Raw genomic sequence first — 15,512 nt, 5'->3', positions numbered from 1 at the left:
ACTGATGTCTTTATAAAAGAAAGGAGGGGGGCTTCCCTGATGGCTCAGTGGTAAAGAATCCACCTGCCAATGCAGGAGACGCGGGTTTGGTTCCTGATCTGGGACTATCCCACATGCCTCGGAGCAACTAAGCCCATGTGCCACAACTACGGAGCCTGTGCTCTAGAGCCTGGAGCCACAACTACCCACGCCCATGTACCCTAGAGCTTGTGCTCCGCAACAAGAGAAGCAACTGCAATGAGAAGCCTGTGCACCACAATGAAGAGTACTCCCCGCTTGCCACAGAGAACAGTCCGCATAGCAACAAAAACCCAGCACAGCAAAAAAATAAATAAATTTAAAAAAAAAAAACAAGAGAAAAGAGAGGAGATATGAACAAAGACATAAAGGAGAAGGCCATGGGAAGACAGAGGCAGAGACTGGAATGACACAACTACAAGCTAAAGAACTCCAGGCAATACCAGAATCTGGAAGAGCAAGGAAGGATCCTCCCCAGAGCCTTCCCAGGGAGCACACCTTGATTTCTGACTTTTAGCCTCTGGAACTGTTAGAGAATACATTTCTATTGTTTTAATCCACCAAGTTTGTGGTCATTTGTTATGGCAGCCCACAGGAAACTAACACACCATATTTATCAGAGTGCATCACAGTTAAAGGGAGCTTCCCTGGTGGCTCAGTGATAAAGAATCTGCCTGCCAATGCATGAGACTCGGGTTCGATCCCTGTGTAGGGAAGGGAAGGCATATAGGGCATAGGGTCTACCCTATCCAAAATTACTTCTTGAGATCCCTGAACTAATTACATCTGCTAAGACCCTTTTTCCAAGTAAGGTCACATTCACGGGACTTGAACACATCTTTCTTTCTTTATTTTTGTCCACACTTCGGGGCTTGTTTGATCCCCTGGGGAAGGAAATGGCAACCTACTCCAGTATTTTTGCCTGGAAAATTCCATGGGCAGAGGAGCCTGATGGGTTAGAGGAGCCCTGTCTTGTCCATGGAGTCGCAAAAGGAGTCGGACACAACTTAGAGACCAAACAACAACAAACATCATGATTAAAAGCTTATTAGCTACATGATTTGGGCAGATCACCACATCTCACAGAGACTCAGGTTCCTGTCTCAGAAATGGAATAGTAACTGTCCCCACCTTGCCAGGATCATAACGCATGGAAGGTATTTGGCATGTGGATAATGCTCAATAAAGGTTGCGTGCATGCATGCTAAGTGTCTGACTCTTTGTGACCCTATGGACTGTGCCAACGTCTTCTGCATTGGCAAGTTCTTTACTACTAGTGCCATCTGGGAGCAGAAACGAATGTTAGTCAATCTCTTCTGGCTTATGCCATATTTCCAGTTGGGATATGCTGTCCCCATTCTCTGTTTGCAGAATTCATCCATTCAACAAGTTCTAAGCATAGGGGGCGGAGAAGGCAATGGCACTCCACTCCAGTACTCTTGCCTGGAAAATCCCATGGATGGAGGAGCCTGGTAGGCTGCAGTCCATGGGGTCGCTAAGAGTCGGACACGACTGAGCCACTTCACTTTCACTTTTCACTTTCATGTATTGGAGAAGGAAATGGCAACCCACTCCAGTGTTCTTGCCTGGAGAATCCCAGGGACAGTGGAGCCTGGTGGGCTGCCGTCTATGGGGTCGCACAGAGTCGGACACGACTGAAGCGACTTAGCAGCAGCAGCAGCAAGCATAGGGGGAAAAATTTTTTAAGTTTATTTAGTTGGAACAACAGTTTAAAAGCTGATTTAGCTGCACAACTAGAGGGGATAAAAATGTGATTCAGGGACCAAGAAGCTAATTTTAAGTCAAAAGGACCCCTAAGTGGCATGGATCAACACATCCATTTTTCAGGCCTTGGTATACACAGCTGTCTAGAACTCAGATCTTCTGCCCCTCACTGCTCTCCTTCATTCTCCTGAAGTGGTACCAGCAGTGGACTCAGAATACATGTGGCTTGTTTGGCTCCTTAGGTGACAGGCCTGTCTCATTTATCCCTGCATCAATGTTCTATCCACTCACAGATCATCCAAAATACCAAACCCAGGGCTCAGGATAACATGCAGCCCTGGGCAGAAGAGCCTCAGCGACTACTGGAAGCCTGACACCCTGACCAGGCTGAATCTGATTGTTCCCTGTTTTCTATACTCTGGTTCATCTTCAGGGTGTGAGCCAAACAAGCTGTAGCCCTCCCACTGGCTTCCCACATTCTGGCTCCTCTGAAGCAGGCAGGGTTTGATGACTTTTAAAAAGCCAACAGTGTTGGAGGTCTGGGTTCTACATCTCACTGTTTCACAAAGAGCAAGACCCAGGAAGGGCACCTTAGATAAGCAGGTGTGTTCTCGGGCACAGACCTGATGACCCCAAGGGAGAAAAGCTGCACACCCCTTCCTTTTACAGTCATGAGTTTCACACACACTCTCACACTTGACCCTTAATGAGCCTGCTCTCATTCCACAGTATCAGTGAGCTCAGCTCTAGCTCACTGAGCACTTAAAGGCCCTGTTCTAAGGCTTTTTAAATGTCACCTCACTAAACTCGATGAGGCATGATTCTTTCTATCCCTATTTTACTACATTCCCTCAGTCAGCTGATTAATGGATGATGCAGGGGAGTAAGCCCGATTCCAGAACCTTTGGTCTTAAAAGATAATACCTGTTTGGGTGATGCACTCTTATTTTGGATTGTTTCCCAATTGGGTTTTGATGGAAGAGCAATACCACTGATCTCTTTTTTAGTGTTTAAAAATAAAAACGGTAACACCTGAAAGCAGTCACCCCTCACTGTCTCTTTCAGCTCCTTGATTCCACTCTGCCCCACAATTCTATGCAGCCCCATAATTCTGTGCAGTCCCATAACTCCATGCAGCCCCACAATTCCTTGCAGACCCACAATTCCATGCAGCCCCATAATTCTATGCAGTCCCATAATCCCACACAGACCCACAATTCTATGCAATCCCACAATTCCATGCAGACCCACAGTTTTATGTGGCCCCATAATTCCATGCAGCCCCATAATTCCATGCAGTCTCACAATTCCACCAGTTGCATAACTCCGAGGCCCCATAATGCCATGCAGGGCCCACAATTCCATGTGGCCTGACAACTCCATCAGCCTCATAATTCTGTGAGGCCCCCATAGTTCCATGCAATAAGAAAGATGGTTATCCACAGTGCACTGGTGTTTCCACCCCTAGCCAGATACTCTGGCAGCCAAGGGAGCACGGAATCATGTAAAAGAGAGCTTGGTATTATCTTAATTAACAAGGACAGCTGCAGAATCACCTGGCAAAAACACATCTAATGAAGACTCTCCCATCGCCTATCTCAGTGGTGACTGCGCACTTAGGCCCAAGTCCTCACAAGCTTGCAATGCATCTGGTTATTTTCAAGTCATTTACAACTACTTAGAGTAATGCCCTGGAGAAGGCAGTGACAACCCACTCCAGTACTCTTGCCTGGAAAATCCCATGGATGGAGGAGCCTGGTAGGCTGCAGTCCATGGAGTCGCTAAGAGTCGGACACGACTGAGCCACTTCACTTTCACTTTTCACTTTCATGCATTGGAGAAGGAAATGGCAACCCACTCCTCTGTTCTTGCCTGGAGAATCCCAGGGACGGCGGAGCCTGGTGGGCTGCCGTCTATGGGGTCACACAGAGTCGGACACGACTGAAGCGACTTAGCAGCAGCAGCAACAGAGTCATGCCCATATGCCCACCTTCTCTCCCATCAGGAGCCCCAAGCTGTCTCCTTGAGTTCTAGTTGAAAGTATGGACTCTTCAAGGAAGGCCAGCATGCAGGCCAATTCCCATCTCACTATGAATTAGTCTATCCACCAATTAATGGTTGCCAATCCAAGAAGGAAAAGGGAAAAAGACAATGCACTGAATTGAACAGCACATGTGTGTGTGCACACACACACACACACGCACTCAAGTCATCTGTGTCAGACTCTTTGCAACCCCTTGGACCATAGCTCTCCATGCTCTTCTGTCCATGGGATTTCCCAGGCAAGAATACTGGAGGGGGGGGTTGCCATTTCCTCCTCCAGGGAATCTTTGCCCCTCAAAATTCAAGCGCATGTAAAACTTCAGAGTATGACCTAATTGGAAAATGGGTCATACTGGATTAGAATGAGACTTAATCTACAGACTGATGTCCTTATGAGAAGAGAAGACACACAGAAACACACAGAAAACACAGACTGCCAGTGTAAAAACCGTGGTAGAGACTGGAGTGAGGTAGCTACAAGCCCAGGAACTCTAAGGATTGCCAGCAACCAAGAGAAGCTGGAAGAGACAAGGAAAAATCCTCCCATAGAGGCTTCAGAGTAAGCATAGTTTTGATTTCAGACTTCTAGCTCCCAGAACCATGAGACAATAAATTTCTGTTGTTTGAGCCAGTCTGTGGTACTTTTTTTATAGGAAACTAATACAGGTGGTGATCATTAACCCTTAAGCAGGGATAGAGAAGCTGAAAGGCAGGGAAAGAGCATGGGAAGGGTGGGAAGCTGGTCAAAGCCAGTCTGACTCTCCTCTGCCTGCTATCTAAGAATAGCTAATTTTTCTCGGAGGGCTTACTAAGAGAGCTGGGTGCTCATTACCTCATTGTCCCACACAATAATTCAGTGACTTAGGTCCCTGTTACTATCCTTATTTTACAGCGAAGATACTCTGATTTCAGTTACCCATTTCTGAATGGCCAAGGAACCACAGAATCTGGGCTCTGGAGGAACAAAGCACATTTAGTCTAATATCTTAGATTTACATACAAGTAAACAGAAAGGTGGTGTGACTTGCTCAAGACCACACAGCAAACAGCTAAGAACAGAAATCAAAATTGAAGGAAAGCATGTTTCATGTCCCAATTTCCTGTTTTCCCATTGCACACAGGCCAATATCCTGCAACCCTAGCAGAATAATTGTCTTAAAAGAGAGTCAGGCTCCTCTGGAGGCTCAGTGGTAAAGAATCGCCAACCAATGCAGAAGACACGGGGGTTCAACTCCTGATCTGCGACTATCCCGCCTGCCTTGGAGTAACTAAGCCTGTGAGCCACAGCTGCTGAGCCTGTGCTCTGGAGCCCAGAACCCCGACTACTGAAGCCAGTGAGCCTAGAGCCTATGTTCTGCAATAAGAGAAGCCCCTGCTCACTGCAACTAGAGAAAGCCTGCATGTAGTAACGAAGACCCGCACAAACAAAAATAAACAAGTATTTTTAAAAAAGAAACAGACACGAAAAAGGAAGCTTTAAAGGAAGGGACAAAAAGCAAGTATGAACCAATTTTAAAAATATGTATATATATGCTTATATACATGGATGTGAGGCAAAAGGCTCCAAAAGTATGTTCAGCAGATGATTAACAGAGGTTATTCTCCAGGAAGTGAGAACTGAGGAAGGAGACATTTTCTATCCTATAACCTGTAATGTTTATTTAAAAAAAAAAAAAAAAAACAATCACTTAAGATTATAATATTACACTCAAAACTTTTTTTTTCCCCCCTTGGCCATGCAATGTAGCTTGCAGGATCTCAGTTCCCCAACCAGGGATTGAAAACCCAGGCAACAGCAGTGAAAGTCTCAAATCCTAACCACTAGGCTACCAGGGAACTTCCATAAAGACAGAATGCAGTTTGGGGTGAGGGGGGAAATGGAGCCTGACTGCTGATGGTCTAAGGCTCTGCCTAAGGTAATGAAAAAGTTCTGAACTAGACAGAGATGGTGGCTGCACACTACTGTGAGTGTACTTAATCCCACTGAACTGCACACTTTAAAATGGTGAAAATCATAAATCTTCTTTCTTGAAGATTCTAAGCTGGTGATCTAGTCAGTATAATTAATCAACTAGTGAAAATGGTAAATACACATTACCACAATTTAAAAACGTACATTATGAATGAAAGAAAAAAAAGAATTTCTGATAAAAGCTAAAACCTAGCCATCTGGAGAGTGACATTAATATTAATACTTTGGGGAGTGTCTCTAATCCCAGGGGCTCTGGTTACCATGAGCCACCATTAGCAGCCATCTCTGAGGCCTCAGAGAAAGAGAGAGAAGAAAAGACATCATCTTTTTGCTGCAAAAGTCAAAGATCATGACTGATCAATCAATCATCAAGGGGGAACCAACACTGGTGAGAAACACAAATCGTTCACTAGTAGTGGGAGCAGGGGGCATCAGCTAAGAATTCTATCTGGAACCCACATTCCTGAGCTGACTTTTATTTCTCAGCCAATGCAAAAGAAACCCCAACATCTGAGAAGAGAGAACAAAAGGACCTAAAGCGTGCAGCCAGGAAGAAGCTGTTCCCCTTCTGTGACAACATCCTCATTCTAGAAGCTAGTCTTAGGTTCAAAATCTCTTCTGGGTCTCCAGGGACTGGGAGGGGCTGATGGCCTGACCAGACAGCCAGGAAGCAGCTCTCCCTACGCTGGAAAAGGTGATTGGTCCACTTCCCCCATGCAGGCCATACAATACTCAGAGATGAGAGCAGAGGCCCTGATTTTCCTGAGGCTTTAAGGAGCCTTGTCGACCCAATTTATAAGTTCTTTAGCCCGAAAAGGCTTTCCTCAGACAAGACTCAAGACCATAAATATCTCTGAAGACAAGTTAAGTCAATAAATAAGCTAAATTGGCTAGATTATACCAAAAAGAGATGTGTGAGCCTAATGGTAAGCCAACACTCAGAAGGCAGTAGGGAGTGGTGGAGACTGGGGTATATAAGATCACTTGATACTCATTTCTTGCTGCTTAGAGTCAGTCATCTGGAGAAGGAAATGGCAACCCACTCCAGTATTCCTGCCTGGAGAATTTCATGGACAGAGGAGCCTGGTGGGCTACAGTCAATGGGGTCACAAAGAGTCGAACACGAGTGAAGGACTAACTTTCACTTTCAGAGTCAGTCAGAAACATGAGCCAGGATAGCCAAGATATTTTATATAACTCTCTTGATTTTTTTTTTTCTTTTTCACTTACTCTTCTGATTTTTTAACATTGGCAAATAATTACAAAATTATGTTCAATGCCGCACAGGTCAAATGCCATGCCTAGAGGCTAGATTTTGTCCTAAGACTACCAATTTATAGTTTTTGTTTATAGGACCAAACAAATGTGTTGCCTGTTCTGTAAAGAATGCCATTAACAGTCACCTTAATACCTTCTCCCTAATTTCAGAGTGGCCTCTGAGAAGAGAGAATTAGTTTCTCTACCGCAGCCAAACAAAGCCTGGTCTAGTAGGTAAGAGCATGGACTTCCCCATTGAGCAGTACGTGTGGCCTTGAGCAAGTCACTTAACCTAATCTGTACCTCAATTTTCCCATCTGTAAAATGAGGGTAACAAAAGTAACACAGAGAATTGCTAGGCAGTTTAAATTAATTTCTACATGAAAAAGACTATAGGAGCACACAGTAATTGAAATCCATTCATTATCACACATCATCATGAGCTACCACTGAGCCCCAAGGTGGGGGTTGGGGAGGAAAGAGGCTGGGATCCTTGAGATTTGTCTAAGCTCCTACCCCAGGCCTCCTTCACACCAGCATGGGGCGTAGGCTGAATCTAGCCTCAGAGGGCCATCAGGTGGGCACACGTGAGGGATACAAGGGGCTGAATCCTATCCCTAGAAAGAAATCTGACCAACCAGGAACTAGCGACACTGCAAAGGAACATAAAGTAAAAAAGGCTTTCCACAACAACACTTCCTTTTCAGATGACCGTGTGTTTTTTAAACCCATTTACAACATTTTGGAACTCTAATGCTATTAGTGATGTTATTATTGATGAAAATACCTTGCTTTCATTTTATAGGACCTTAGAAGAGAAAAGTAGCCACACTGCACAATTCTAAGGTTTCCTTTAGGAAACCCAATATCTAAAATTCCATTCCACAAGATTAGAGGGTCTTAAGCTGGGGTTCTAGAGCAGGCTCAGGAGTCCAAAACCCTCTGAGACTGTGTGCAAAATTTTGTGTGTATATGCGTACTTTCATGAAACTCTTGAGAGTTGAAGCAACCTCCAAATCAGTCAAGAATCAGTTTTAAAAAGACCTATTTGAAAGTAAAGATATGCTTTGTAGGGATATTCATCACAAAGTTCTTTTACTTGGCAATTTCCCAGAGTCATAAGATCTGAATTCACAGCATCTGCAGGGAATAACCTGCTATATAAAGTGAGATATACCTGAATTATGGAGAAGGCAATGGCACCCCACTCCAATACTCTTGCCTGGAAAATCCCATGGACAGTCCATGGGGTCGCTAGGAGTCGGACACGACTGAGAGACTTCACTTTCAGTTTTAACTTTCATGCATTGGAGAAGGAAATAGCAACCCACTCCAGTTTTCTTGCCTGGAGGAATCCCAGGGATGGTGGAGCCTGATGGGCTGCCGTCTATGGGGTCGCACAGAGTCGGACACGACTGAAGTGACTTAGCAGTATACCTGAAATAATGATCCTGTACACCAGCTCCCTCTGCTGGTGGTACCTGTAAAGCTACCTGACACAGCCCCAGGTCTCACCTCCACTCGACCCCAAGAGTTCAGCCCCTTATCACTGAGCACCTCAAGGGCAGCAGAACAGTCTTAATATCCCAGGATCTGACATGCTGTTTTCTAAGTGAACAAATGTACAAATGAACTAATTAACAAATCCTGGGTTGAGTTTGCAGCCATCAAACAAGAGACCTGAATTCAGTTTTCAACTCCAGTGGGCAGATGGATTCACTTGAGAATCAGACATTGGAGAAGGAAGCCCAAACATCTCTGAGGCCTCACACCCAAAAGCATTACCAATGCCGAGACAGGAGGCAGTTCCACGCAGGGATAGCCACACAGGCACTCTGAAGACTTCATCCTGACCATACTGTCCAGATGTAGGAGATAGAGCTGTCGCCTCAAGCAGGTCATTTTACCTCTCTGAGTCAACTTCCTCGTCAGGTACCTAGCATCTGCTGAGCCCTGCTACCTGGCAGGGAGTAAGCTTTCAACATGGTGAAGAAACTGCCTGCAGTGCAGGAGACCAGGGTTCAGTCCCTCTGTTGGGAAGACCCCCTGGAGAATGCAGTGGCTACCCACTCCAGTATTCTTGCCTGGAGAATTCCATGGACAGAGGAGGAGCCTGGTGGGCTACAGTCCATGGGGTCACAAAGAGTAGGACATGACTGAGCAACTAACACACACACACACAAGCTTTCAACAAATATCATGATTACTACCAGACAAGGTCTCCCAGTGTACTTCCTATTTCTTAAATATACTTCATGTTTGTAGTCTGCCTAGAACAGCCTTCTCCATCTGAAGAACTCTATGTAATCTCTGAGGCCCAACTCAAATCCCCTGTACATAACTGTCCCAGAGCCCTGGCTCTGATGTGGCCAATGAATGTCCCCTTACCCGACTCCCATGACTTGGGTACACACAGTGGCACTCAATTCCCTGCCTCCCAATTTCTTTTTGGCCACGCCGCAAAGCTTGCAGGATCTTAGTTCTCCAAACAAGGACTGAACCCATGCCACAGTGGTGAAGTCATCAAGTCCTGGAGACCAGGGAATTTCCTCCTGATTTCTTTACCTGCCTGCTTCCCATTCCCCTATGGCCAATACAGCTGGTGGTCAATGAGCTTGCTCAATAATTAGGCTCTGGGAGGGAGGTGAGAGAGAGGTGGGAGGAAGGTTTAAGAGGGAGGGGACATATGTATACCTATGGCCAATTCATGTTGATGTATGGCAGAAACCATCACAATGCTGTAAAGTAGTTATCTTCTAATTAAAAATTAAAATTAAAAAATTAATAATAATTAGGCTCTACTTGGAGATCTCTCAATCCTGGTGGCCCACCTGAGATGGTCACCTAGGGGACAACCAGGATGAACAACCTGTTCACATGAAACAGAAGCATCCTCTGGGGTGAAAAAGCCAGCCCAGGGCAGCAAGTCTCCCTGGCAATGATGTCAGTGGTTTGTCCCCAAGCCCAACCACAGCACTCTTGGTACACTCTAAGTAGTGACACCCTACTGTCCTCAATGGCTGGGATTCTGAACACGTCCCAAGAGAGGGTTCATTGTCAACTGCAGAGCCAACTTCCACTACGAGATCCCCTTGCAGGGATCTCAATGGTGGCCTCTACTCGGATACCCCAGATGGGCTTGTTTGGACCCAAAGTCCCTCTCCACGCATGGACGTCCCCCCAGGACAGTCTGTCCCAAGCTCCCTGGAGCTGAGCTACCCTCGAGAATCTGTATGTTGAACAAGACCTGCCCAGCCCTCCTTAGCTGCCCAGCCCGAGGCAACCCCCTTTGCCCACCTTCACACCCTCCAGGAGGGCCTGGGGGTCCTCGATGCCCTCGGGGACACACTTTTTGTTCTCCGGGAGGGATTCAAGTTTCTCCACCAGAGCTTTCAGGCCCTTCAGTTCAAACTCGGTGAGGTGGGTCCATTTGGCAGAGACCTCAGTGGCGGGAGAGCCGGTGGGCGTCTTGGGGTAGTCGGTGGGCATCATGGCAGACTTCACGCTGTCCTCTGACTCGTTTGACAGAGTCCTTTTGAGGAACCGCATGGCAGGGGCTTTGGGCTTCTTCCCGGGGGCCTCCTGGTCCTCGGATGGGGTGCTCGTGGGTGAGGCAGGAGCATCGGTGGATGCTTTGGGGGTCTTATCTGCACCCTCCTCCTCTTCCTCCTCTTCCTCTTCTTCCTCCTTCTCCTCCTGGGGCTGCTGCTCACAGGACTCCTCCTCCATCTCCAGCCAGGAATCAGATGAGAAGCCGTCTATGCTGGGCTTTCTTGGGGCATCTAAGAATGGGGTTGGGGCAGGAGGCGTGGAGGAAGAATGTCACAAGAAAGAGATGAACACCCCAAACTCCCTGCTGGACGTCCCTGGAAGTCCCACTCGCTATGCCTCCTTTACTCTACACATTGAGCTCCTTCTGATGATTCTAACAGCCTTTGCCTCCCTCAGGCCCTAGAGAGGCTGCCACCAGCCAGACACAGCTCTGCTTTTCCCCAGTTGTGTGTACCCTGACAGGTTGCCTCGCCTCTCTGAACACACCTGGTACTGTATCTTTCAATACGGGAAAAAATAAAGCAAAAATGAGCATATTAAATGATTCCATTCATATCCAATGTCCAGAACAGGAAGAAACTACATAAAGACAGAAAGTGGATTTGTGGTTGCTTAGGGCTGAGGTCACAGGCATGGGGTGAAAGGACATGGTAGCTCAAGGGTACAGAATGCCTTTGGGGATGATGAAAATGTTCTAAAAACTGACCGTGCTTGTGTCTGCACAACCCTGAGAACAGACTAAAAATCACTGAATGCTACATATTTAAAAGGGTGAATTGTATGATATGTGAACTATATCTCAAGAATGCTCTTTAAAAAATACAGGTACTAAATACTTCCCTTGAACACTCATAGTGAGCATTAAATAAGGCATCACAGAGCATTGTTCCTGGCACAAAATTAGCACTCAAGAAATGAAGTGTCCCCCAAATATCCCCCCTTCTCTTTGGTTGGCAAGAAAATTGAAGAGAAACAGGGGTACCAGTGATCCAAATGTTGCCTTAGAACTTCTTCCCAAGCATGGAACAGAATAAGGAACTTTCTTCTATGTCCCTAAATTTCCAAGTGAGAGTGGTGACCCTCTCTTTCCTGGTCCTGTGGACTGCCACAAAATCCAGCCTCTGGTCCCCAAGGGAGCATGTAGCTACATCACAACAGAGGCCCCACCCCCACCCTAGAACCCCAGACAGAATTGAATTTCCAAAAGGCACTCCCTAATCAAGACCCCCCCCCCCACCAGCAGAAACATTGGTTCTTCATCACATGTCAGGCCTGAAACCCCTGGACGTCAGGACAGTAGTCAAGGGAAGGAAGGAAGAGGTTTAGTAAGAGGGAGAAAACAAATCTAAACATCTTGTAAATCACAGCAGAAATTGTTCAGGCCCTAAAGGAGACGGGCCAACCCCATTTTTCTATCCCATGATGAGGAAGATGCAGTGAGTGAGGTACAGTGACTCTAGCATCCAGAAGAAACCCTGGACTGCACCAGCTCAGAGGCTGAGGGGAAGAAGCATATTCTTCCTACAGATCGCTCTTCGAGGCTGTCACAAGCTAGATCCAACTTCAGGGTGTGTGCCTGTGAGCCAAGATTCAGGGACTGAGCTATATGTGGGGGGAGTGTGATGTCCCTTTAAGTAAGAGCAGCAGGGCAGGGCATTGCAGCTGCAGCTATAAATGCTCTCTCCCTGCCTCTGTCATAACCACCCACCGCTCTGCCAAGCTTGCACCCCTCCCTCTGGTCACCCCTCCCTCTGGCTTATAACTGGCCTGGGTTTTGAGGAACTGGTTAAATCTCTTAGGACTGCTTCTATATAGACAAAAATCTAATCTCTAGTGCAGGGAGAAAAAAAATTAGTTGGTGGCCAAGGAGGAATTAAAAAAAAAGAACCAGGAAACTTTGGTCGGTGGGGATCCTGTCTCAGTAACCATGCCAGGGGATTAGCCCCTCCCCACCTCTGTATAATCAACTAGTAAAACCTGGGGGTCACCAAGATGACTCTGTTGGAGGTCATGACTTCCTTCACTTAAGACTATTTCAAGTGGGAAGCTAAGAAGGATGACTTCCCTGTCCCTCAAGAGTCTCTAGGAATTTGCCTGATAACACTGGCTCAGAAGAATTCCTGGAACCCAGGACTCCCAAAGCCCCACTGAAAATAATTACTTCTGGGAAGGAATATATGTATATGTATAGCTGGTTCATTTTGCTATTCAGTAGAAACTAACACAACATCAGAAAGCAACTGTACCCCAATAAAAACTAATCTTTAAAGATAAACAAATAGAAATACCGACCTAGAGATGGAAAAAAAAAATACTGCTGAGAATTAAAAAAAAAAAAATTATTTCTGCTGCAGCTGAGCCGTTGAGGCAGCCGAGCAAGGCTCACTCACCAATAAGCATTGATTCTCTCTGGTATTCCTGAGTGAGGTAGGACCGCTGGGTCATACAGTACACGTATCTCTCCAAGACATACCAGCACATCTCATAGTAGAAGGGGTAACGGAATTTGGGCTGCACCTGAAAGCAAAGATCCAGGAGCAGAGGTCAGTTTCTGGAGGGCAGAGGAGAAAGGTGGGAAAGAAGGGCACTGGGATGGGTTTGGGGGAGTTCCTGGGAGTGGGAGTCATTTTCATCATCTTAGCAAGAGCACAAATGGTGTGAAGGAAAAATGGGGGGGGCGGGGCAGGGGTATGGGCTGGAGGGAAGCACTGAAAGGGGCAAGATACCAGCATGCACGAATGAGGAGGAAGAGCAGGGAAGAGGCCTATGTGAGAGCGTCATTGCAAAGGTCCTCGAGCTTTGCGCAGGGAAAGCTGTATGGGGTCCACTTTGTGCTTCGGGGAGATGCAGAGAAAGAGGTGTCCCCTGATCTGATGGCGGAGGGCGCAGGTGCCTGCGGCTGCGAGCCCCTACCTGATTCTAGCTACCACAGACACAGGCTCCTTGCCCATTCTCAAAAATCCTTGCATAGATTCTACCACCACTCCTTCCCGCCTTGAAAAACAGAAATCAAACCCCAAACCTTACCCATTTGTAGACAGGCTGTCAAGCATCTCCTGTACTCAAGAGAAGGAGGCCACCACAGACGGACCAATGAGGATGGAGGGGGTGTGGCCTCTCCTGCTATCAGAGGCGGGGCCTCAGCCCACCTTCTGCGCCTCCCCCAGGATACCTGGCACTGCCAGCCTTAGCTCCACAGAGGACTCCCTCTGACACAAGTCCCCGGTGTGACCTGGGACAGTCCTAACACTGCAGGACACACCCCCTGGGTCTGGAGCAGGCGTCCAGCTGGAGATCCCCTTTTGACTGTTTCTTACAGGAGAGGAAGTACAGGTGCTGAGAGTTTGGTGCATCAGAGCTGTGAAAAGGCCAGAGGCCCCAGGGGGATTCCAATGGTTGGCAGCACGGGCTCTATACGGATGAGACGGCCGCAAGAGATGGGAAAGAAGCAATAACACTGATGGCCCTGGCATGGAGGAGCCTTCCAGAAACTACATCCTGAGAGGGCGAGGGTGGTGGGAGGTGGTCTGCCTCCCACAGCTGCGCCCTCTTCTCTGAGACCACTCACGGCTCCCGCATGTCCACATTCACTCCTGGACCCTCTCACCGAGCATGCACCAGCCTTGAGGGACCTGTGTGGGGGCCAGAGACCCCTCCTCACCTCTCCTGTCCTCTAGGAACTCAGGGAACTGGGTGTCAAGGAAGCGCACTCTCCCACCTTGCTTTGCTGACAACCAACAGGTGACATTCTACATCTGGGAAGAAGGCAAATTCAGGCAGACCTAGATGCTCCATCAACTCCATCATCCCTAAAATCCGGTCTTCCTGCCTCTCTTGGTGTCCACCTGGACAAGGCCCCCACTCTGCCCTCTCAGAGTCCCACTTCCAGCTCCCAGCCATCCCAGATCCCACTGACTCAGTTTCCCGACTGCAAGGCCCTGTCCCTACTTCTCCCATCTGCATCCTGGGTCCACCTGATCTCCCTGCCTCTGGGGGACGGTATGCTTTAGGATGAGATCCTGGCTGCCGCATGCTTTTGAGCTCCTGGGGAGATGCATGGAGTTGGGAATATCATTTAGTGGTTTCCTTGGCTCCAGCTTGCTTTCCCAAGAACCCCAGTTTTATTGCTGGGAGAGTATTCGTTGTTTTTCACAGTCATTGGATCAGTGTTCTCCAGAGTTTGAAAAGGAGAGAAGCTCTCGGGCCTGAGGCCGTCCTGGCCTCCTGTGAAGAGTTTGGGGAGGGGGTGGTTCTCAGCCCCACCCCAACCCTACTCCAGAACAAGGGCCAAGAGATTTTGAAACAAATCGTCAAAACCTACAGAGCAAGTTGAGGACAGGCAGGCCTGCCTCTTCTCAGACCCTCCCTCGCATCTCCTGACTTGATTGATAAAACTCTCAAGTTGCTTTTGACTTTTCAAATTTGGAAAACTGTCTGAGCCACTTGGCCCTGATGGGCACCATGGCACCTGAGAATCTTTCTAGATTAGGAAAAAAATTGTTTTGTAGTTCCGGAGAGGAAGATAAGTCTCCCCTCATCGTTGCTGAACCCAAGGGAAACCAGCTGGGTGAAAACAAATGCTGATGGAAGAATTATTTTTGGTTTTTTTGTTGTTTTTTTTTAAATTTTTTTTTTCCAAGAGAGCACCGCAGGAAACAAAATTTGCAAAGAATTGACTTACAAACAGGTTGTCGCCTTCCACCCTTCGCCTTCAAAAGGTTTCAGCCACATGCCTGGGAACATTAAACACACGATTGCTCAACATTACTTGTTGACACATTCGGAGCCTCACCAAATTGAGTTGATCATCGAAAGGCAAGGCAGTCAGAAAGCATGCAATGCTCCCAGCCTGGGGGAGTAATCAATCTCTCAGCGGGTCTCAAGGGGTCAGTTTGAGTTCCCAAAGGTCCATTCGAGTGGCACCTGGCCTAAGCCCTTCCTCCTG

At 47.3% G+C, this 15,512-nt stretch overlaps 1 protein-coding gene across 1 annotated transcript in view; it reads right to left on the bottom strand.

The window, feature by feature from the left end:
* The window catches only part of KDM2B (lysine demethylase 2B), a 119,073-nt gene that overhangs the window by 51,321 nt on the left and 52,240 nt on the right, over positions 1-15,512 (bottom strand). Inside the window, exons 10-11 of the mRNA XM_040250625.1 lie at positions 12,958-13,084; positions 10,313-10,797 (exon numbers count right to left, since the gene is read on the bottom strand). Coding sequence (XP_040106559.1) covers positions 10,313-10,797; positions 12,958-13,084 — 612 coding nt within the window. The remainder of the gene's footprint in view (positions 1-10,312; positions 10,798-12,957; positions 13,085-15,512) is intronic.

The sequence above is a fragment of the Oryx dammah genome, unplaced genomic scaffold, assembly GCF_014754425.2.
Source record: "Oryx dammah isolate SB20612 unplaced genomic scaffold, SCBI_Odam_1.1 HiC_scaffold_12, whole genome shotgun sequence".
Lineage (NCBI taxonomy): Eukaryota > Metazoa > Chordata > Mammalia > Artiodactyla > Bovidae > Oryx > Oryx dammah.
Note: the sequence above shows the minus strand (reverse complement) of the source record. Positions and strands in the feature narration are given on the sequence as shown.